Raw genomic sequence first — 24,228 nt, 5'->3', positions numbered from 1 at the left:
TATTATTTTGGTCTTTTGAGCAACTGAATATTTGATTGTATGAATTTATTGCATTGTGAGCTTAAATAATATTCCCATAGCTATAGAAATATAGTTATGTTTATGAAATTCGCTAATTACTATATTTTTGTGCATCTATTACTTGTATTTTTTATGATTTAGTAGTAAATCGCTATTTGCCATAGCCTGCTATAGCCCCTTAGCTACGGAAAAAAATATACTGCTATTTGTCATAGTCCGCTATTTAAAACCATGGTAGAATGCAACGAGGCCTCCTCCTGCGGCGCAGCTATAAGCTAGCTTATGCCTTTTTATAACTGATGAATAGTGCCAAACAGTACCAAAATGAAGAGACCAGCGCGCTACGGAGCGCTAGCTCGCTCACGTCCTTCCAGAGATGGCTCCCTCTCTCATCCAAAGTTACTGTACCAAGTTTTCCACTGTAGGAGGAGGCCTGAGAGGCAATGCAGGTGACTACCAGGACCATACGAACTGAAATGGAATGGGAAACGGTGCGTTAAACATACAGGTAAAAAAGAAACAGACAAGGAAAAAGGCTCCTCCACGGGTGGGTACGTGGCATGGCAGTAGCACACGTCTGGATCTGGTCGTGCACTCCTGCAGTCCACAGCTAGCACTGCAGAGTGCAGGATAGCAGAGGATCGGACCGCATCCCAGAGTGGATCGTCGTATCCCAGCCCCAGCACGGCAGCAGCCCCTTTTCGGGGGGAAAAAAGGAGCCAGGCCACGGATCATTGCGGTGCGACCGTGCGAGAGACCATAGTGCATCAGTTCCGGGGGTGTTTAATTGGTGAAAAGTTTGAGTTTGAGTACCGTATCACGTTTCATTATTATTTGATAATTAATATCTAATTATAAATTAATTAAGTTTAAAAGATTTATCTCATTTTGATCAGTTGAACTGTGCAATTAATTATTTTTTCAACTACATTTAATAATTCATGCATGTATTCGAAAATTTGATGTGACACGAATTGCGCAAACTTTTTTGCCAACTAAACGCGGGCTCAGTGCAGCTAGCTACGAGTACTCCCGGCAATGCGAGGTGAAATCATGCATGGTTGTCCACGGATGTACAGTGTTCCTCCTAGAGGTGCAAATGAGTGCCCCTTAGAGTATCCATTGCCCCTCTTTAATACAAAAAATTGTACTAATTTTTCAAATTGAGCTCCCACTCTGAAAATTTAGTACAAACTTTTGAATTAAAAAAGGGCGATGGATATCCTTAGATGCACCTCTTTGCACCCCTAGTTCCTCCACAACCACAAGAAAGCAAGCGTGCTGCTCTCGGATGCTGCTCCCACAAACACACGCCACCTCACCGCAGGTCGCAGCGAGGGCGTTCCCCTCGCCCCGCCTGTGCCCTTTCGGAGCTTTAAGGTCTTGGTCTCGCTGTCTCGCCTCCCCGACCAAAGAGTATGTTCGGCTGGTAGAATGAATAATACTCGACTGGTAGATTGAATAGTATTGTGTGACAAAAAATAAGTCATAATAAGCTAAATCTAAACCAGCCGAACATGCTCAAAGTACGCGGATCCAGCTGAGGAGCACTAGTGCTAGCTCTAAACTCGTGCGTTCTGGGGTGGGCCTGGTTGTTGTGCGCACTGTGGGGTGACGCTGCCAGCTGAGCTGAAACCACGAGGGAGCCAATCACGCCGGCGGTGCCGGTGCAGGCTGGCCAGGGTGGATCTTGAGCGGCGGTGCCGGGGCTCGACACGTGGAGAGGCTCTCCCTCCTTTGTGTCGCGTGCGTCCTGTGCGGATGGAGAGCTCGGTGTGACTGACTGACCCCGACCAGACCCGTGAAGGGAAAGAAGGGGTCGCCGAAGGGCTCCAGGGCCAGCTAAGGCATCAGCAGCAGGATATGCCCATCAGCTAAGAATGGATTCGGATGTTAGATTTTTAGTCATTTTTTTTTGATTATGGACAAATAAGATATAGAATTTACTATGTAAATTCATAGCCTTGTATTTAACATTGATCTTGTAAAAATTCATAAAAACTAAACCTCAAATTTATCATATATATTCTTAAATAATAGATATAAAAATTCGAATACGGATCGGATACGGATTCGAATCTTTTTTCATCTTTTTAATTGTAGGGAGCAAATAATACATAAAAAAATCTATACAAAATTTTATTCTTATGTGTAATAATATGCTTGATAATATAAAAAAAAATTAGCATAAAATTTTAAACATATCTATTTTAAAATATCAAATTTGTTCTAAGAATTCGGATGTCTAGATCCATCTTTACCATCAGCCCGTGTCACTTACAGTGTGTGTAAGCTGGCGACGCCCAGAGCTTACAGATGGCGCGGCATCCCATTTTCCATCCACCTGCTTTTCAGGCTGTCCAGCGCAACAGCGGCCGAGGTAGTTGAACTGAAGACAGTAGTGTCTTGGTTCAGTGGAAAACACACAAGGCCACAAGGGGGTCCAGCAGGTTCAGGTTAAGGGTGAGGCATCAGCATCGTCTCCTCTCCTGGTAGGAGAGTAGCAATGTAGCATGGTTATTGGTTAGTAAGCTTAGGAGGTCGAAATTCGAATAAGCCTTGCAGCAGCGAACAATTTGCATAAATCCTTCACAAAAACGTGTCAATTCCTCTGCGGTTGTTCCTGAAGGGAGGAACTGCTGTTTACTGCCGTCTGTCGATGAAAATTTACACCTGGTTGGTCATCTGTACTAGCATCATCAGTTTCACTGCTACATAAAACACCCTAGATTTACAGTACAGCGAAACTCAGCACCGTGAAGTTTGGTAAGAATGGGAAACACGTGTGTCTAGAGCATGGTTATACAAAAATTACTTCAAGCTTTGCACAGGGGTGGTCTTTGATGTGTTGCTCAAGTTCTGAATCGTCTCTGAACCTGAAACCGTATAACGCTTGACGCTGTGTTAGACCGACTGGGTAGATCTTGTATACCTTCAGATCGTCCCCACCTCTAATACTCGGTGGTCTTTCGTCCTTCCATACAGGAACGTGGTTGAGGGACCTGAATTTAGCAAGCACCGCGGACTCCAAAGCACCCAGAGTTATCTGGTCCGATCTGCACATCAAAGATTGTAAGCATGTTTAAATATATACAGGCAGCAAGAGATACAATGGACATTGCCACTCAAAACATAACCAGTAGGATAGGTTGCTGAATTGTGAGAAAACGAACAAAAGAGCTAAAAGACCACAAAGCATACGAAGTTTGCTTTCCTAATGTAACTAGCAGGGTACTTTTCTCAATTACCGTAAGACCTATGATTGAAATGCAGTTGTATTTTCTTTTCTAATCTATGTCATTATAATCAGGCCTCACCAATATAACCTGTGTGTATCTTTTTGCATTCCTTTGATTTTTTTAATTTAATTATTTTGTAGCTTTCATATCTCAAAAATATTGAGGGTGAGCACAGCAGTAAAACTTCCATACCTCAGATAAATGCTCTCTGACTTAAACTGTCCTCTCTCTCGGACAAATAAGTGGTAAACTGTTCCCTTTTTGCTGGAACAGCTACAAGGACGACTTGCAAATTTTGGAGTCCTTTCCTCTTTCTCATGAATTTTTGTAGCAATATGTATGCAAAGCCGACAAGATGAATGAACTGCTGCCATGTCGATAAGAGCTTTGAAAGAATCTGACGGACCATCATACTTCCACCTACACATTCAAACAAAGAATGAGATATATTTTACTGTTTACAACAGGTGCTATAATAATGGTTGCAAGATGATTTTTTACAACTGCAGTGGCAAATGTAACCAATAGACAATATTCTTCCTTTTAATAGGATGACCTTTGACAAAATTTCACAGCAATACTTTAAGCCTCCATCAATATAACTAGGATCAAACACACATGTTGCAGAAGAAGTATTCACTCTGAATTTAGTAATAGAAATTCTGGTACTATTAAAGTATCAATATCCAAAGAAATTGTGAACAGATACTTAGTCTTACTAAGAGATGTAAACAAAATGAATTTACGATTCCTTTTCCGATCACCAAAATAAGCTGACGACAAATTTTTAGCTTCACACAAATTGTGTTTTAAATTGCATTGCGGATGATTACTCTCCAAGGTGCACTTGTGTGAAGCTAAAAATGGAGCAATGTGGCACTCTTATTAGTTTTAGTTTCATGGAAATTCTAGCAGGTTCTTGCACGCATATGCTTAAAGTATTTTTTCTAAGTAGTATGTCCATTTGAATTCTTAGGATTTAGAATTGGATGGTGGGATTAATTGGGGTGATGTGGCATTTTCTCATGCCCTGGTTTCTGCTGGCCTTACAAGAGAGATAAAATATACTCATATAGACTTTAAATGGAAAATCTGAAAAAACACTCAGTGATACCAGCATGTTATGCACCAAATAATTGCTGCAAGCAGAAACTCCAGAAATCCTAAGCGTGAAACAAGGGTGTGATGTCAAATCAAATCCTGGCACAGGCTCACAGTAGTACATTATGCCCCACAAGTGCTAGAGACCCTCACAGTTTTGTCCAATTAGCATGCCCATTTTTCTTCACATTGGCATAGGCAAAAGGGGAGCATTCAAGCGCAGTGCCAAGGTATGTACATGGATCTTATAAAAACAAGGTATGTACATGGATCATAATGTCAAATGCCATCTGTGAATCAGTTTCCTAAAAATAGATAACCTATTGATAACATCATTAAGAAATTGAGTCTCTCACAGTTATGACCTGTGGCCTAACTGAAGCAGTTTACCCATTAATTCAGTTTGTGGTTTGTAGCTTTCATGCTTTGGCAGTGTCAAAACCACAGAGGTAAAGAATTTGCAAGGTGAGCTTTACTACCAAAGTTGAGCCACACTATACCGTCTTTAAGGAGAAACTGTTTTGTTAAGGGGCAACTCTTTAATTTCATGGTGATTCAGTTACTCAGGAAGGCACATCGTTATAAATAAAATGTTTGTTATCACCTGATCTTGATATGGAAAAATTTAATTGTTCAAACCAGCACCGATTCACTATAATAAAGCTGATAACGTAATACATGCCACTCCTTATGAAGTTGAACTAAACTCCAATAGATACACACAGGAAACCTGATTCATTGCAGATCATGCTAAATCAATATACAATTGTCCCAATATCACCATGACTGTGCAAGGCTTGGCATTTACCTCAAGGACTGATTGAAGGCATCAGGATTTGAAGCAATATTTTTCATTGTCTTTGCAACTGAAGCAACATCATCAAGCTCCTTAATATGTAATATTGCGCCTTCTCCTGGAGAAAACTCCTGAATATTCGGAGCACCAACAACAACTGGAATAGAACCTGTAGTGGAAGGGAAGGGAAATGAAATAGTCAATCACTACACTACATTCCACTTACAACTTTAGAATTCACAAATACCGTTTCAGAATATTTTCGGCTGATAAAATAAGAATTGCAGATTGATTTTTTTTTGCATGTTTACAACATCAATTGGAAATAAATTACTGCATCAGTTAGCTAATTATAGAGAAACAATCTAAAAGGACAGGAAATCTGCCCATGGGGTGAAATGCTTCATCCTATAGATGAACTAAACATATGAAAACAAACGTATCCTCAGCATGCAATGGTGGAAGAGTATTTAGTGGAAAGTTGTGGGTATAAACAGTTACCTGCTACCAGCGACTGAAAAAACTTTTCTGTTACATAATCCTCCTCATTAGAATTCTCAAAAGCCAAGCTGAACTTGTAGCGCTTCAAAGTCTCCACTTTGTCCACTGCACCCAAGCAAGAGATAGAGTGTGAAGTGTGAACTACAAGCTCGCAGTCAAATACAATGCATCCCAACAGCAGAAACTACGCATAAAAAATAAAAGGATTAATAATCAGAGAAAAGCATCAATTAACAGCGAAGGTGAACGTAACAATATCTTCGAGGATCTAACATGGCTACAAGAAGACCATAATCCAAACCTACTGTCACTGCTAGGAAATTGGCAAGGCACAATAATATTATATTCCTACATGATTCCCATGAAATGTAGCATTCCAAGATGGACCTTAAACCTACATATACACCTTAATTGATTTACTAGGCACACCTTTATTAATGCAAATGGAAAACAGGGACCTTGGATAATACTAAGTCTTTGCAAAATGAACTGTGACTAATGCTGTCACATCTACTACAACTAGAGATGGTGACATTGATATGCCTGTGAAGAGATAGTGAATTAAAGGTGCGGATCTGGTGGGTGGCAGTAAGGTGGAGATCTTAGCCCTCCCAATGCCAGTAATACTTTCTCCAAGCCATAATGCAGAAGGAAGTGAGAACTGGAAGCAATAGGTGGATTAGGGAGGGCATGCGGCTTACTTGTTAGTCGACATGACAAAGTGAGATAAGTAGAAATTGGGTACCGACACCAAGCATTTCTTATTCACAACAAAATAAGTAGCTTATCTGCCACCCTGATTTCGTGCACTGCTACTGATGTGGAGTAATTCAAGTTCATTGACAATACGGTGGAAGAGAAATCAATGGTCAAAAAATCTACTTTTGATGGATTTATCATTCCAAACTATGCTATGGACAGAGGGAGTACCAACTTTTGCAAGCAGAACAGAAAATATCCCATTTGTGTGCCAACAATGACACCAAGAAAAAGATGATGCTAACATACAGCAGAGAAGGTGTACCTTTGCCATCGCGGTTACGATGACAACCACCATATGAATCGATTTTCACATCCAAGTTTTCAAGCATCTCAAGTGCTTGCAAACGGAAGTTCCGCGCACCACAGTTGGAAATAAAGGCTGCAGCAAGAGCCTCTTCGGTCTTTGGAGGCACAGGTGCCATGATATCATATTCAGCCCATGAAAAGTAACCAACGGGTACATCTGAGGAAAGGCTGGTTGTCATCACAATTTTGTACCCTCTCCTGTATAGAAGGCAATGAAATTGCTAGCCCATTAGAACAATGATTCTCAATATTAATAAATCCTGCTTCTGAAGACAAAATTCCAAAGCTGAATAGCAGGGCATGAATGATGAAACATGGTACAGAATGAGGATAGCAATCAACAAAGTGCTCAGCTCAAGATCAAAAGCATTTCCAGCGGATGAGCTTGTCGTGGCTGCTTGCTTTTTCCTCTTTCTTTGAAACAACAATGGTTAAACATCAGGAAGCAATAGTATTTGGCCTTCAAACAATAGTCCATACATTCTTACATACCATAAACAATAAGAATAAACTATGCTCACATTAGTCCCTCAACGTTGCACTCCTTAACATGGATATTAGGAGGCAGAAAACTAGTTCTAGTGTCAATATCCCATATATGGAAATATAATTTTTGTAACCAAAGCAGTATTAAATGTGGAGTACAGTTGAAGTTCATTGTACCAAATTTAGAAAATCATTTCAAACAGGTAAAGAATGTGGTACGAAATCACCAAACAGAAATAACTTGGTTCTTACCCACCCTCGAGCCACATCAATATTGTTTTCTGAATAATATTGAGATGATTCCATTGATCTGAGGATGCTTTCTACAGAAGAATCTGGTGCTATTCCAAAAGTAGCATCAGGGGTCTTACTCGCAGAAAACCCAAACTCACATCCTACAGCACATTTATTCCAATCCTGAGTGAGAAAAAGAAACACATAAGTATCATGAAGAGAGAGGAGCGATGCAAGCTATGGATGGTACATATGTTAGGATATGCAACACCATTTCCCTATATAACATCATGCCACTAACAGTGTGAACACAAACACTTGGCACCTCTTATTCTTAAGTGAACAACACCCCACCAATGATCAAATTTCCAAAAGCATTTTTTAGACAAAAAGCTTTCAACACTGCTTTTCTTACGTAAACTGGGACATCAGTTTACATTATAAGCCTAGTTCAACTCATTATCAGCAATCCCAAACATACGTAAAGTGAAGCAAGCACTGGCACAAAAAACAACAACAACAACATAGCCTTTTTCCCCAAGCAAGTTGGGGTAGGCTAGAGATGAAACCCGAAAGAAATAAGTTCAAGGTTCAGGCACATTGATAGCTAGTCTCCAAGCGCTCCTATCCAAAGCTATCTCTTTAGAGATATTCCAATCCTTAAGGTCTCTCTTAACCGACTCATCCCACGTCAGTTTAGGTCTACCTCTACCCCTCTTTACATTATCGACCCGCTCAAGAACCCCATTACGCACCGGCGTCTCAGGAGGCCTTCGTTGGACATGTCCAAACCATCTCAGCCGATGCTGGGTAAGTTTCTCCTCAATTGGTGCCACTCCGACCCTATCCCGAATAACTTCGCTCCGGACTCTATCCCTCCTTGTGTGCCCGCAAAACCACCGCAACATCCGCATCTCTGCTACACTCAGTTGCTGGACATGTCGCCTTTTTGTAGGCCAACATTCAGCACCGTATAGCATTGCCGGACGAATTGCTGTCCTATAGAATTTGCCTTTTAGCTTTTGTGGCACCCTCTTGTCACAAAGGATGCCAGAAGTTTGCCGCCATTTCAACCAGCCAGCTGAAATTCTATGCCTAACATCTTCATCAATGTCGCCATCCTTTTGTAGCACCGATCTTAAATACCGAAAAGTATCCTTCTGGACCACCACTTGTCCATCTAGACTAACGTCTCCCCCCTCATGCCTAGTCGCGCTGAAATCGCATATCATGTACTCGGTCTTGGTCCTACTAAGTATGAACCCTTTCGACTCTAACGTGCGTCTCCACAGCTCTAACTTCCTATTAACTCCTGCCCTACTCTCGTCAACTAGCACCACATCATCAGCAAAGAGCATACACCAAGGGATCTCACTGGCACCAAAAACACATTATTATAATCCTCCATAACAGGTTGGAGCATCAAGCCAAGCAGCTCGGGCTGTGTCCCCCTTTTCATTCTGGCACAATATGCATAATTAAGAAGCTGTTGTTTGCTGCATGCTAGGCTGTAAACTAGTATTTTACCTTCCATAATCCACCATTCTGTAAATTTTAGTACTGAGTTTTTCAATAGAGATCCCCCCCCCCCCCCAAGCAGGTAGTTTGGGCAAGTTCTACCACTGCTTCTAGAACCAAAGACATCCCAGAGCTTTCAGAACAATAAAAATTGAAACAGAGGATAAAATAGAAAGGAGGGTATTTATTAGTCACTCTTGGGAATTTCTTGCTCCATTGTATTCAGAAATCGCTACTTGAGTAACACATTAAACACTGGTTCGACTTTTCTTTCTACATGAACAGGACACCAGATCTGTTCGAATGTAGCAGTCCCTCCGAAGAGTAAATATCAAAATATTAATTGAAGAAGAAATAAATGCCAAATGTCAGTTAACTAAACCATACGCTAACGCTATTCAAACTTATCTCGTTCATCTGTAAAAACTATTCCAATTAAAATTTTTAGCAATAAATAGTGGCAGCAGAGATGACATGAATTAACATTTCCACAGCTTCCCATTAGCACTCATGGAGGAGAGTACTAATCTAGTACTAAGGTTTAGTACTCTAGGTTTAGACCTTGGACTGAACATCAAAAACCAGCCAATCGAGCAGTTAGGCTGGGATAAGCCCATCAGCTCTCATGTCAAGCATGGCCAGTATGGGACAGAACAAGAATAGAAACTAAAATGAAGCATTTCGCTTGTTGTGGCCTTATTTCTACCAGGCTCGATTTCTCGCGTTAACTTAGTTACACCAGATGCTACCTGAACACATGATACATGAGCTTAAGGTTTGGCAATCAGCTAGGAACTAGTGGCACTATTTCAGATAATGTACATACAAGCGGACCACAAGCAATCTGATGGAGCCCATTGTATCATTCAACGACTTACTCATTAAGTCATTATATTATATATGTTGTTCAGGCGACTCAATATTCCATAAATTTCGGAATGAAGAGCTAAACTTAAGAAACAGCGAGCATAAAATGGTGTCGTGCTTCACCAAGTATTGAAAAGTTCATGAGACTAATGCTAAGGTTAGATGGTCTAGTTTTCACAGCACAGATTTTGCTGAAACTTATGGAACAAATTCGATACCCTTGCGCAGCAGATCCCGTCGTTACAAAACTAACTGTCCTAACTCAAACTAAGAGCACGAAGGCAGTGGGCATGAAAGAGACCTTGGCAGCGCCGCCGACGAGCACGGGGTCCCTGTCGAAGTCGCGGTCGTACGGCACGGCGTCCTCCCTCTCGAGCCGCTCCTCGCACCGCCGGATCTCGTCGTCGCCCTCGTCGCCTCCCCCGCCCTCGCCCCAGTTGGCGGAGCGGCGGTAGAAGGAGGTGGTCCAGCTCTCGACCGCCTCGGCGTTCTTCGCCATGTCGAGGCGGCCGAGGAACGCGATCTCGGCGAGGAAGGCGGCGCCGACGAGGAGCGGCAGCAGCAGCCCCCAGCGCCGCCGCCGGCCGGCCTGCGCCTGCGCGCCCGCCTGGGAGTTGGAGGCGCCCTTCATCGGTGGCCCTCCTCGCGGACGCCTCGGCGGCGCCGGCGGGGGTGGGGGTGGGATCGCCGGGGGCGGCCGGGGAGGGTGGGCGGAGTCGTTGAGCGACCCGGTCGTTGGAAATGGACCCACGACCCAGCCTCTGTCGAGATCTCCCCTGCCGCTCGGGTGAGATTTTTGGTCCGGCTCGGCCGGCTCCGGCTGCGTTGGGACTTGGGAGGGAGGGCGGACGGTACCACATGTCAGTGAAAGAGAGCGGCGGCCTTTTAGGCTATCTCCAAACATTCCCCATCCAACCCCCAAACGTACTATTTAGTATTTACTATATTTTACTATTTTTCTCCAAAAAATTTCTCCCCCTATAACTCCTTCTCTCCAACCATTCCACATATCTATTCTCTCTATATACTATCACTCATTAACTAACTATTTATTTATTATTTTTAAATTTAAAAAATCATACAATATTTATATTGTCATAATACACATTATCATTATATTACGGGACTCAAACGAGATTAATATAATGAAAAAATAATGTGATTAGAATATAAGAGGAGGAACTCCCCCCTAGGGAGAGAGAGCTTCGAGGGAACGGTTGGAGCGAGCCTTAGGCCAAATGTTTCGTCCGTAGAACAGCCAGGTTGGGACCCATTTGGTAAAGTAATGGGCCGCGGACGCTGGGTACCTGGGTCCAAGCAGAATTCTAGTCTAGGCCACCAGGGCTTTGGGCTCCAAGTAAACCAGGCCGCAACAAACTTGTCAACCACTCAGCCTAGCAAGAAAATTGAGCGACCAGCCCTTCAGCATTTGGCAAGGCGCTGCTTCCCTTATTAGGCCTAATTAGTTAAGTGGACCGAGCCTTGGCCCACCAACGAAACTATTAACCGGTGTTCTTATTCTTAAGATTTCTTTTTGTTGGGCGTAAGCGGCGTCGTAGCCCATGTTCTTAGGACAAACTTTTTCGCTTGCTGCTTGTCCTCTCACCGTCATCAGGCGGTAAAAAGGCGTGCTGGACCACAAGCACAAAGGGAACAACCCTGAACATGCTGTGACGGTGGATCAGGACGCATGGGAGCAATATAAATCGTTACGGAGTGCCATCCGTGCACTCCGTGTCCGGGGACAGCAGAACAAGGACAGATCGGTAGGCCGGTTAAAAACAGCTAGCGCGACTGGAAAAGGGGCCGAATCATGCACACCGTGCACATGCATGTCCACATGCATCTTATGGAATGCCCGCTCTTAACACAAGAATAACTCACTCTAGAAAACGTATGATAAATTAATAGAGAGGTAAAACAAAGCGAGTGAATCTTTAATTTGCTATTCACTCTGAAGTCCGAAGTCTGAAATCTTTAATTTTTAACTCACTCTAGCAACTTGGTGAAAACAAAGCGAGTGAATCTTTAATTTGCTCTATACCTGGGCTGGGAGAGCCGGAGAGGAGAATGAAGGTATCTTTTTGGTGGTTACGATCAATCAGGCCCGCGCACGGGTGTGCCGACCGACCTGCAAGCCCCTCTTTCCTAATCCATCGTGCATGCTCATCCAGCGACCGCGTAACCATCTAAAAAGTAAGCGATCATGGGATCATCTTTCTTTCCCACCGAGGTTTTTTTTCGTGGCTATATATGTGCCTAGGATGGCTGGCTAGCTGCACGCCTGCACCTCCCTAGGCTAGGCTAGGGCTTTCTTTTTAGCCCAACCGTGCGTGTGTGCACGTAGGGTTTGTTAATTTGGGCGCGTTTAGTTTCCAAAAATTTTCGCATCGAAATTTGTGTCTCTTCTTTTGGACACGTGTATGGAGTATTAAACGTAGTTAAACAACAAAACTAATTGCACAGTTTGGATGTACACGGCGAGATGAATCTTTTGATCCTAATTAGTGCATGATTAGCCATAAGTGCTACAGTAACCCACTTGTGCTAATGATGCGGTCAAAGGCCTCACAAGATTCATCTCGCGGTTTCCAGGTGAGTTCTAAAATTAGTTTTTTAATTAGTGTCTGAAAAGTCCTTCCGATATCTGGTCAAACTGTTGATTTGACAACCAAAAATTTTTGATTTCGGAACTAAACGCGCCCTTTGTTTAGTTAAACCCACCATGACCGAAGGGGCTGCTTCGCCGTGTTTGGCTACTAAAGTGAATTTTTATGTGCATTTTTCTCGAGAAGAGAATCGCACATGTATGGAGTACTAAATAAAGTCTATTTGCAAAACTTTTTCAGGGATGGGTGTAACTTTTCGAGACGAATCTAATGACGGTAATTAATTGATCATTTGCTACAGTGATACTACAGTGACCGTTCTCTAATCACGCGGTCAAAAGGCTCATTAGATTCGTCTCGCGATTTACACGGGGGTGTGGAGGTGGTTTTTGTAATTAGACTTCATTTAATACTCTAAATTAGTGGTCAAAGGGCCAAAAAGTTTTCGCCAAATTTTTTACACCCCAAACCAAACACAGATCTGGTTCGTTTTATTTGCCTTTATGCTCAGGGCCGGCCCAGACTTTTTGGTGATCCGGCGCAGAACAAAAAATAGAGGCCACCTGTTCACCATAAAAATATAAGAAATTAAATTGGCAGTCGGGCACGACAAACAGGCGGTAAATTGGTAATGTGCAGATTGTGACGGCGTCCCGCGAGGAAGTCAAGTAGGCATTGAGACGTGCAGCTAGGCAGATGGTGCAGGAGTTATTAATTGGTCTTCCTCTTTATTAGGTCTACTCTCTCTATGTAAACTTGCAACCGGGCTTTGTTGGCACTTAAGATTTTTTTTAATCCCAACACAGCTCGTTGCTTTATTCATCCAACTGAACAGAGATGTCACGCCCAACAATACGGGTTATAAAGTCTAGGAGGGGATCATACCGAATACTTGATTCAATCCTTTTTAACACCAAAACAAACTAATTTATAAGTATAAGTGTTACATGTGACTTGACAGGTCTCTTAGCATAGCAATTTTTAGAGCCTCTAATTTTTGGAGGCCTGGTGTGGTAGCACCGCCCGCACTGCCTCAGGGCCGGCCCTGAATATGCTGCAGGCCGTAGAGGAGCTGGGGAATACTACTTAACCTGCTCTTTAATTGTTATTGAGGTTTCTAGAAAAAATTAATTAGTAACTACTAGATCCTCCATTTCAAATTGTTGGTCGTTTTAGCAAATCTAGATAGATACATAGTAGTAGTAATAATGTATAAGAGCAAGTATTATAGCAGGCTGTAAGCAAGCTGAATGATGAGGTGAAGAAGAGAGGAGAGGAGAGAGAGGGAAAGTGGGCTGTAAGTTTACAGTCTGCTTTGACACAAAAAGAAAATTTATGGAGATATGTGGGCTATACATTAATGGTGAATAGACTAACCACTATACAAATGTGCTGAAAAGTAGGATACAAGTATCCTTACAGCCAGCAATAAGCTAAATTATTATCCTTGCTCGAAAGGCTCATCATTGAATGTATATTGCACTACATTTTTTTCTTCGACAGAACTTATGTAACGTCCTGTTTGGATCCACATAGGATATATATATATATATATATATATATATATATATATATATATATATATATATATATATATATATATATATGGATCTGTCTAGATGTCAATCGATTGATATTTGCGGTATCCATCAATCACCGGTTTTAACTGTTGCATCATCATCCAGCGGGCTGCCTGCTGTCCGTCAGCTTTCCTGCACTAAGTGTGTTGTCGGGTTCACCTATTTTTCGTTTCAACCCGTTAGCGTTGATATAGGCAGAGCTGCTCCTGCTTTCTTGTTCTGTCAAAGCACAGTTGCCAGTTGCTTCTAACGGGTCTTTGTTATTAACTAGTCATTGGTTAAAGATTTAAGCTTTTAATTGTTAAAAGCCCAACTCATTGTTGTTCGACATGAGTGTACACAACATATACATAGAAGAAAATATCGCCCATAAGAATACTAGCAAGTAAAAGCATGTTATAAAAAAGTGTCTAATCTGTAGTGGCCACACAGCCATAACAGAACTAAGCTACATGTTTGTTTGAGGCTTCTATTTTCTATTGGCAGCTCAAGTACAACATAAAGACCCAAAAATATAACAAGAAAATAAAAAGTTACAGGCAAAAAATTTCAGCAACAACAAAGTTACAATTATAATTTTGCTAAAAAAATCACAATTACCAAAATCCATGTAATTTGCATATAATAAGACTCATATCACACAATCACATGCAGCTAACATCTACTACTATATACTAAAGGTCCTCCATCTGTTCCTCTTGCTGCATGCCTGTGTTTCTACACAACAGAAATTTACAGCTATAAAAATATATATTCAAGCGTGTTGAGTTATTTTATTCTCCATTTCCCAATATATATTGATTAGGATAATGAAGACTATTAGTTCCTCATGAGCCACAGCAAAGCAGATTTCTTAGATGAAGAGGTCATGGCACCTTGATCTTGTCAAATGACTAATATTGATACTCGATCCTACGAACAATAGATATATTTTAAATTCTGAACAGAATAAATAAATTGCACATGCTAGTAAAACACAAGCCTCTGTGTAACCATACCTCAGGCTTGGAGTCACTTTCAGAAAATCTCGGCTTAATGTCTCAAGCAAAGGAGAAAAACAACTCGCTCCACATGCTCAGTAAGATACAAAATGAAATAAAATCAGAAGACATTCATCATCAGTGTCGCAATCCAAAAAACGCAGCAAAATGAGTTAAAAATTAAGCAAAAGTGGCCACTTATAGAGCTTTGAGGAAAGAAGCTCTGTAACACACACACCCCTCAGCTCAGATTATATGTGACCGGTGATCCTGCTGCTCAGACTCCAAGCTTTCATTTCCTATGTACAATTTTTAGCTGATAATAAAGTTATATTTACTCAGACATTTATAGGTACAATTTCTAAGCTGATATAACAAGCAAAAACCCACAGATCTAAAGAAGAAAATACACATTTACTGGTACAATTTCTAGTCTGATAACAAGAAAAAAATACATCTGAAAACACACACATTTATAGTGCAAATTTTTGGATGATGACAAGAAAAAACAGCTTAAAAATAGAGGTTTAGAGGTACAATTTTTGGGCTGATAACAAGAAAAAAAAACACATATGAATAACGAAAATCAGAAAATTTTGGCCTGAAAAAACAAGACAGGTCCATGTTAATAATTATAGTTCTTGTATTCCAAAATTTAATAACTTAACTACTTAAAAATGATAGATATATATCAGCAAAGCCTAGACATCCATAGTCGTCACAAGACAAGTCCATGTTTATCTTAAAAAACAACACAAACAAAATAAGGTTAAACAAGGGATGTGTGAAGAACACCTATGTATAAATATTTTCTTCCAACAGAATGCAAGAAAAGACATTAGTTGCTAGAAGTAGAAGGTTTGAATCTTAGTTTTGTTAAGACAATGTACAATGAGAGGATTAAGTATGCACCTTGTAAGATAGAACTTAACAACCTCCAAGGGTAATAATAATAATAATATTGGTTGCCAAAACAGTTGTAACAAAATGAAAAGACATTAAGATCATGTGAAATTAGTAAATCGCGGAATGTTAGAATATGAAAGTAAAAAATAGGCATTCATGAGGAATGCACAAGGGAAAGGGAGAACAGTAAATGAAATGATATTCCAGCCACTAAATTGGCTATCTGTATGAAACATAGTGGTCATTCTAGGTTGAACAAAGTGGGGGGAAAGCAATTCCTTAAAGTAGCCCCATGGACGATAGGTATAACATACCTAATCAAAACAGCTAAGTCGACTATGAAAAATGATTTAATAATAAATTGATAATGCCAAAGGTCAATGAAATTACATAATATTGTTTTCTAAATGGGCCATGCAAGATACAACCATCAATCAACAACCCTGTAACCTGATAGATGTAACACTAAACAACATAAGAAGAAAGCTGCACCAGGAGATTGGCATATGCTCGCGTTTATACTGTTAAACACTGAACAACATATGCCATCGCCAAAGAATCCGAGATCATACCTCCTGTAAAAAGCGAGATCCGTGTATATGGAGCCTTTTAAGTGCCATCATGAGACCCACTGCTTGACAAAGTACTGACTATCAGAAAGCTACTCTTTCTGGTGCCAATCAACGTAGGGTGGAAACCGGTGGAAACCTGATGCATAAAAGTTCATACAAAGGTTTTAGAGACAGCTCAGTTACTGGTCTAGACTGTTAGATATGCCAGAAACTAGAGAAGTAAAAAAAATTGTTCTAATAGCTTTATTAACTGAAACTGACATTAGTAGTTCAAAAATATTCCTAGCTGGGTAATATGAGCTTTATATAGTAAATAGCTTTATAAATGACCATCATTTGCCATACAAAGTTAAGTACCAGACTATTGTTGTTCTAGCAAAAACAAGAGTTCAAGTTAATCAATTCAACACATGGAGAAAATAGAAATTCAGAATTAAATCAATTTACATCATATCCAGAGTATTTTAAAAATATCCAGAGTTGGCACAATGTGGCATCTGAAAACAGACATAAAAGAAAAACCACATAGAAGTGGCAATAGAAATGGATAGTAGCAAGACATGGTTGCTGCAGAATGAATAAAATAAATGATTAATGTAAGTTGCACACATATTTTTTAAATTATAGTGGCCATACACACAAGATGCACCAAAATTTGGGGGTGTAAGTATAGTATTAGGCAACTCTAGTTGAAATAAAAGAGGAAGTTCAACTACCAGAATGTAGTGTCACACAAAAAAAATGATAAATGTTCCAAGAAAGTAGCAGCACATCTTAACAGAATAGGCACGAGTTGATACACCAAAAATAAAATCCACAAAGATGCATATATGAACAGATGCTACTAAATATTGAATAAAAGAGGACTGATTATACCCCTCAAACTAAAAAATTACATCCAGCAAGAACATAAGATACAACAAAATCGTTCTCTGTAACTATAACATATTTAAACTATAATAGGGAAAGAAACTTGAAAAATACCTTGCTTGCAAAAGAAGGATCCTGACCCCTTGCAGTGGAGGTAGAGTAATTTTTTTTGCTCCATTTGGACTCATATGTAATTATTATAATTAGAATTGGCAGGAATAAACTAACACCCTTCTGGCCCCAACACAAAAAGAATCAGGAAAGTAGAAACACAAGGCAAAGGGGCCATATAAAGGACACACAGTGATAAAGGGGCACATGCATTATCTTTAGAATTACATACATGAAGAAAAATGACACTATAAAATATTGTGAAATATAGAGATTAAGATTCTTATAGTTGTCCTATGCACAAATTACACTTAAACGAAATTTGAAGTGAGGATTCTATTGCAATATCATCGGATGCCATTATTACCTATTCAGAAGCCTAATTATATATATAGCGCAGGTGCAAATCACAGATAAACACAAGAGGAAATCCTAGAATAGCACAAATCGAGACACACTACACATCTATCGGGGAAAACAAGTACAGAAGCTCCAGACCAACAGAAATCGAGATCCAGGAGCATAGTTGGCAATGCTTACTCCATGAAATGGAGGGGGAATATGATGCAATGCAATCATGGAATCCATATGGGGTGAACCAGATACAGAGAGGAGGGAACTAGAAATGCTCACCTGCAAAGGACACAGCACCCAGCCTGGATCTAAAGAGGCGGTGAGTGGGCTGCCGGCCAGGAGCTGGAGGCCTATAGCTGCAAATCAACAGACAACCAAATACAAATATCAAACCTAGTAAAACCCATCTCACACACAAACCAACGGGAAATGGAGAAAATAGTACTAGCGGAGAACACCCCTCACAGCGACGAGCTCGAGGAGCATGGGTCATGAGCCGGCTCAATGCTGTGAGCATTTGGTGAAGAGCGAAGCCCGTGCGACCTCCTAGTTGGTTCATCCAGCACGGTGCAAGCTGACCTCATCACAGCCCAGGGAGAAAAGAGGAAGGACCTAGATGCAGCCCGCACAACCTGATGTGGCGACGCCGGCGCAGCCGCGCCATGGGAGATCCCCGCCGCTGCGCTGAACTTGCTGGATGGAGAAGAAAGGGAGAGAAGTGAAGGGGACGGAAACACGAAACAATGTAGTCCGGGTAGCATGATATTAGTCAAACGGGTACACCAAATAGAGAGAGGCGGACCCGATTCCACATTTATACATGAATCACTCACGACCGTGGATATCAGATCCAACGTATCACATCGTCGATTGAGAGAAAGACAAAATCTCAATCGATTGAAGAGGAGCAAATATGTATATATATATATATATATATATATATATATATATATATATATATATATATATATATATATATATATATATATATATATATATATATATATATATATATATATATGACGGATCTAAAATACACCTTGTTGCATATGCTATAGAATACACAAACCCCCAAACTCCCGAACCAACCAACCCGATCCCGCGCGCCTCCCCCGCTCCCGTTCCCCCATGCCCCCGACCTCGATCCCCCACGCGCCTCCCCATCCTGCGCGCAGCCCCCTTCCCCGGGCCCCGCGCGCCCCCACGCCCTCGGTGCCCTCGGTCCCGACTCTCCGCTCGTTTTCTTCCTGTTCCTCTGTTAGCGTACGTACAGAGGAAGCTGCCCCTCGTTGATCTCCCGCTTTAGGCCACTAGAGCTCGATTCTTTCGACGGTGAGCACCCTATGATCCTCCTCTACCATCCCCAAGCCTAGCCTCTTACTATCCCCTTCTGTGCAGAGCTCCCTGCGAGCTCCAGAATATCATCCATGGTTGCCCCATGGCCCCGTCCTTTTCCAACAGCAGCCCCCATCGGGAAGCCCAAAAATCGAATCCACTCGTCCTCCTCTCTCTAACCATGTCCTCGGATTTGAAAACGGTGGATTGTAGCTCGATTTCGGCGAAGCTTCGGCGAACTGCCATGGGTTGTAGTTCCGCGAAACTAATTGCAACAACAAAAATAGATCAATTGCAACGAAGACACCATATCCATTGCAACATGACGGATTTTAATTTCTCGTTCCTCTATTCATGTACGGAGGAAGGCCACCCTCGTCGATCTCCCGGATTAGGCTACCAAAACTCGATTCTTTCGGTGGTGAGCACCCTAAGGCCCTCCTCTACCTCCCCCAAGCCTCGCCCCTTGCTATCCCCTTGTGTACAGAGCTCCCCACGAGATCCAGAATCATCATCCATGGTTGTCCATGGCCCCCTCCTTTCTCAGTAGCAAACCACCGAATCCCCTCACCCTCCTCTCTCTAACCATGCCCTCAGATTTGGAAACGGTAGACTATATCTCAATTCCGGCGAAGCTCCGGTGAACTGGTATGGGACTGGTACAGTACCAGTTCCACGAAGACCAATTACAACAGCGGGAATAAACCAATTGCAACGAGAACACCGAATCAATTGTAACGCGACGGAAGTGCACTCTGAACAGCAAATGCACAGACCGTGGCGGTTGCAACTGCGCCACTGCACCAATTGCAACTCAATGGACATGTTGCAACTGGACGCGAACCAATTGCAATCAAACCCAACCCAGTTGCAACTAGAGACGCAATTGCAATCAGACCCAACCCAGTTGCAACTAGAGACGGACCAATTGCAGCTGCGTGCGACCAATTGCAACAACGACACCATACTAATTGCAACTGACAGAACTATTGCGACAAATTTGATCCTGTTGCAACTAGATATGAACCAATTGCAATTGGGCCCGATCCAGTTGCAACCTGACACGAACCAATTGCAACTAGAGGCGACCCAGTTGCAACTACACGACGAGCTCAGTTGCAACCAGAGGGTGGGTGCATTCTCTATACAGAATGCACTCAGGTGTATTATAGAATAACTATATATATATATTCCTCATTATCGTCCCTCATCAAGGGAGACGAGAAGTAACCAGCAACCGGCTAGGGCGCAAGAGTACACGCGTCTGAGCTACAGTAGATTCTCTCTGTCTAGCGCAGCAGCAGATACCGTCACTAGCGAAGGCAAAAGGTTTCCCTCTTTACACCCAGATCCCACTCGTGAGTCTACAGTCTACCTGTTTATTCCTCGGAATTCTTTTTAACCCCTGTCATATCAAAATGAATCTTGCTATTTACTCCTCCGTCCCAAAAAAATAAGTCATTCTAGGATTCGAAATTTGTCCCAAAAAATAAGTCGTCTTACCCTACCCGAATACGCTAGAACGCTCGAACGATCGTCAAAACGATCAACACCAGCGGTGCCCTGGGCGAACCGGTCAGACCGGTCCAACCAGTCAGACCGGTCGGATGCAGAGAACCACGTCGGGCCTAGAAACGCGAGCTCGGGAGGGATCCAATCGGAGCTTGCGCAACTAGAGTTGCTCTGAGGTCGGCAGGCCACTCAGAACACCTTCAAACACCGTCGAGACGCAGGAAGAACAGAATTAGGGTTTGGTAAAGCTAGTGTTCGAGGGAAACAAATAGTAGATGTATTTTGTATTGATTTGATTGGGAATACCTCAATCGGCCTTAGTCTTTATATTTATAGGCCGGGGAAGTCGTACCCCTCTTCCAAGTCGGATTACACAAAGATTCCACAAATAAAACAACTCCTACTCGGACTAGAACTGGGCAGACCGGCCCGTCAGAACGGTCGGTCTCTGATCTATCAAATTTGGCTGTCAACATATGACCCCTTGCTTTTTGGTGAGTTTCACAAACCAAAAAGTAAGAACTAATCTGATGTACATGTTTTACACAGAGCATTGATGTACATGTTTTACACAGAGCGTACAAGTCTAAAAATAAAACTAAGGGCGATACCTAATACCGGCCATCTTCGTCTTCACGCACTTTGCCACATGCTGGGGTAGAATTTCATCAAGTATCTCCCATTGATAACCCTAGGTAGACGCTCACCTCGCACCGTTTCCATCATATATGAATTACTGGAGATAACCTTGATAATCTTGTATGGACCCTCCCAACTTGGCGATCATTTGCCAAACTTGTTGCTTTTCATTCCAAGAGGCAAAATCGTCTTCCAAACCAGATCTCCAACCTGAAAAGATTTAAATTTTACCTTCTTGTTGTAAGCTCGGGCTACCCGAAGCTTGTCCTTCTCAATTTTCTTCAAAGCCGGCCTTCAAACGCTTATCGGTCACCTCATTAATATTATCCATCATCAAATCATGGTAAACAATAGCGGAGAGATTATTTTGTTTTGCTAATCTATAAGCGTCCAGATTTATCTCAACGGGTAAAACTGCCTCTTGACCATACACAAGCTCAAAAGTAGTAACCTTAGCAGCACCATGTCTAGATATACGATGAGCCCACAATGCTTCGGATAACACTTCATGCCACCTCCTAGGATTCTCTTCTATCTTCTTCTTGACAAGTTTGATCAAAATCTTATTACTAGACTCGGCCTATCCATTGGCCTGAGCATAGTATGGAGACGAATTGAGCAACTTAATCTTGTAAGATTCGGCAAAGGCACGCACCTCTTTTGATATAAATGAAGAACTTTGATCCATTGTCAAAGTTTGTGGAATGCCGAATCTATGAATAATATGCTCAGTAATAAACTAAATAACCTCCTTATGTGTCATATTTTTCAAAGGAACCGTTTCGGTCCACTTAGCAAAGTAATCCGTAGCAACCAACACGAAACAATGCCCCTTATAAGATGGAGGATTAATTTGTCCAATGAAGTCCAACCCCCAACCTCGGAACAGCCATGGTTTAATAATAGGATGCACCAATGCAGTTCGACGATAAAACTCATCGTCAATTAAAACATACTTGAAAGCCAAACGCCGAATATTTCTTTCTGCACCACGACCAGGATCTCTCAAATATGATATAAGAGGGACCCTCCAATCCTAGACTTCGGCCGCGATGATCGAATCATCTTTTTTGGCCGAATTAAAATCAACAGCAGCATCACCGGTCAGACTGGTCTCTGGACCGGTCAGACCGGTCTCACTGACCGGTCGGACCGGTGCGTCCAGAACCAGAAACTTGGCTTTCGTTTACATCGGCTTGCGAATGTTAAAATATTTTTTCGTAACATTATAGCTAGATGCTTGCTAAGCCAGAGTGTTTGCCTTTCCATTCTCTTCCCTCGAAATATGTTTAATGATAAATTCATCGAATGAAGAAATAATATCAAGGCATTTATCAAGATACGCATTTAGAGAACTATTATAGCATTAGTGTAACACCCCAGGTGTTTCATTAGCTAAACCAGGGTCATTAGCACCAAATCATGTACCCTTAACCCAATGCAAGTCTACATGAAATGGTTAGCAATTCAAAATCTTGGTTGTGTTAAATTTAAAATAATTTTCAACTCGTGGTCTAATTGAACATTTTTCCTGAAATAAAACTGGTAGAGTTTTAAGTGTTGAACAATTGTCAGGCTCAAATATATTTAAGTTTTCATGCAAAAGTCGAAGAAAAATTTGAATTTAGCTCGAGCCGGGTAATAACTACGTTTGTCGGGATTCAAATTGAACTTTTGAATTGGGTCCCAAATGAAAGTAGGCCTGAAACAAAAGTGGTAGGATTTGAAATTTGGAACATCTTTCGTATTCAAATTTTTTCGAGTGTTAATTGAAAATTTTGAGAAAGATTCAAATTTGAAATCAATCAAATTTCTCTCTCTCTCTTTCTCTCTACTCTCTCTGCTCTCTCCCTCCCTCCCTTGTTTCTGCTGAGCCGAGGCCGCCGTCCGGGTCAAGGTCCCCGGCCACGCGCCGTGCTCACCTCGCCCCGTCCTTGGCTCCTCCGCGATGCTTCTCGGCATCTCCACGCGGCACCATCCCGTGCGCGCACGCCGAGGTTCGACGCCGAGCCGCCACGGCGAAGCCGTGCTGAACCGCCCGACCGCGTCATGCCCTCCCCCTCACCTTGACCCGCCTGGAACCATCCCGCGAGCTCCACGACGCCCTCACCCCTCTCTCCTTCCTCCCTGAGCCCGAGCGCCGCGTCCCGTTTGCCCCTCTGCCCGAAAACGGCCGACGCCGCCGCCATGAAGCGTCCCCTCATAAGAGAGAACTTTAAATGTGATACAAAACACCAGTCCCAGGAGGCTGATGCCACATTTATTACATCAGATGGTTCAAAACCGTACAAACCTTGGAGGACACTCGATACAGATGATAATAATGATTAACCAAGCTACGACATAACACCAGACCGCAAACCACATGGGGTCTCCCACAGGCTCAGAGTACTGCGACAGCGGAGGCATCTCGACAGGGCCGGTACCACATGCAAGGTTGGGTGTAGAACGATAACCCTACTCGGCGTCGTCTGGTACGAAGTCTGGGTCTTCTTCTGTAAAAAGTAAGAGTGGGGTGAGTACAAACGTACTCAGCAAGTCCAACCACACCCACGGAGGGGGTTATAACAGAATAATATGCATAGGTAAATCAAGGATAAGGTTACGGTTTAATTTGCAGAAAAACGACATTTTATGCAGGGGTTTATTTTACGGAAAACCTTTTAGAAATCAGTTTTTGCAGTAACACAGAGTTCAGGTTTTAAAACTGCTACCGGACTCCTCGTCCGTCGTAGCACACGGCACAACTGCCGGACACAATTCCAAAACAACTCACACCGGCCCATCCCAAAGAAACACTAGTTATGTGACCACACCGTAACTCGCCCAATACCGTGGGCACGGACTATTCGAATAGATTCTTAACTCTGCAGAGGTGTGCAACTTTACCCACAAGTAGGATACCACAACTCGAACACCGTCGTGTCGG

General features: G+C 42.2%; 1 protein-coding gene and 1 long non-coding RNA gene across 3 annotated transcripts; both read right to left on the bottom strand.

Moving 5' to 3' along the window:
- Positions 1 to 2,596: 2,596 nt before the first annotated feature.
- LOC120678853 (glycoprotein 3-alpha-L-fucosyltransferase A-like) lies at positions 2,597 to 10,610 on the bottom strand. The gene is made up of 7 exons (XM_039960259.1): positions 10,133 to 10,610; positions 7,469 to 7,629; positions 6,683 to 6,924; positions 5,659 to 5,763; positions 5,170 to 5,326; positions 3,453 to 3,680; positions 2,597 to 3,077 (listed from the first exon to the last, which is right to left on the bottom strand). Exons 1-7 carry the CDS (start codon positions 10,460 to 10,462, stop codon positions 2,822 to 2,824), a joined length of 1,479 nt encoding a protein of 492 aa, XP_039816193.1. The 5' UTR covers positions 10,463 to 10,610; the 3' UTR covers positions 2,597 to 2,821.
- Positions 10,611 to 14,567: 3,957 nt separating this feature from the next.
- LOC120679880 lies at positions 14,568 to 18,581 on the bottom strand. 2 transcript variants are annotated; one of them, XR_005677372.1, is made up of 3 exons: positions 18,093 to 18,581; positions 15,019 to 16,614; positions 14,568 to 14,932 (listed from the first exon to the last, which is right to left on the bottom strand). It is a non-coding gene; the product is annotated as an uncharacterized LOC120679880 (long non-coding RNA). The 2 variants fall into 2 exon arrangements; XR_005677371.1 differs by having other exon boundaries at positions 15,019 to 18,574.
- Positions 18,582 to 24,228: the final 5,647 nt, after the last annotated feature.

Source organism: Panicum virgatum, chromosome 6N (genome assembly GCF_016808335.1).
Source record: "Panicum virgatum strain AP13 chromosome 6N, P.virgatum_v5, whole genome shotgun sequence".
NCBI classification, from domain to species: Eukaryota; Viridiplantae; Streptophyta; class Magnoliopsida; order Poales; family Poaceae; genus Panicum; species Panicum virgatum.
The sequence above is the reverse complement of the archived record's forward strand: the minus strand, read 5'-3'. Positions and strand labels throughout refer to the sequence as shown.

What these genes read in the sequence shown, in the direction of transcription:
- LOC120678853 (XM_039960259.1), bottom strand. Translation starts at nt 10,462, where the DNA reads ATGAAGGGCGCCTCCAACTCCCAGGCGGGCGCGCAGGCGCAGGCCGGC. An exon ending in TCGTCGGCGGCGCTGCCAAG is followed by an intron (nt 7,630 to 10,132) that starts GTCTCTTTCATG and finishes TTTCTCACTCAG; the next exon opens with GATTGGAATAAATGTGCTGT. An exon ending in TCGTAACCGCGATGGCAAAG is followed by an intron (nt 5,764 to 6,682) that starts GTACACCTTCTC and finishes GCTTGGGTGCAG; the next exon opens with TGGACAAAGTGGAGACTTTG.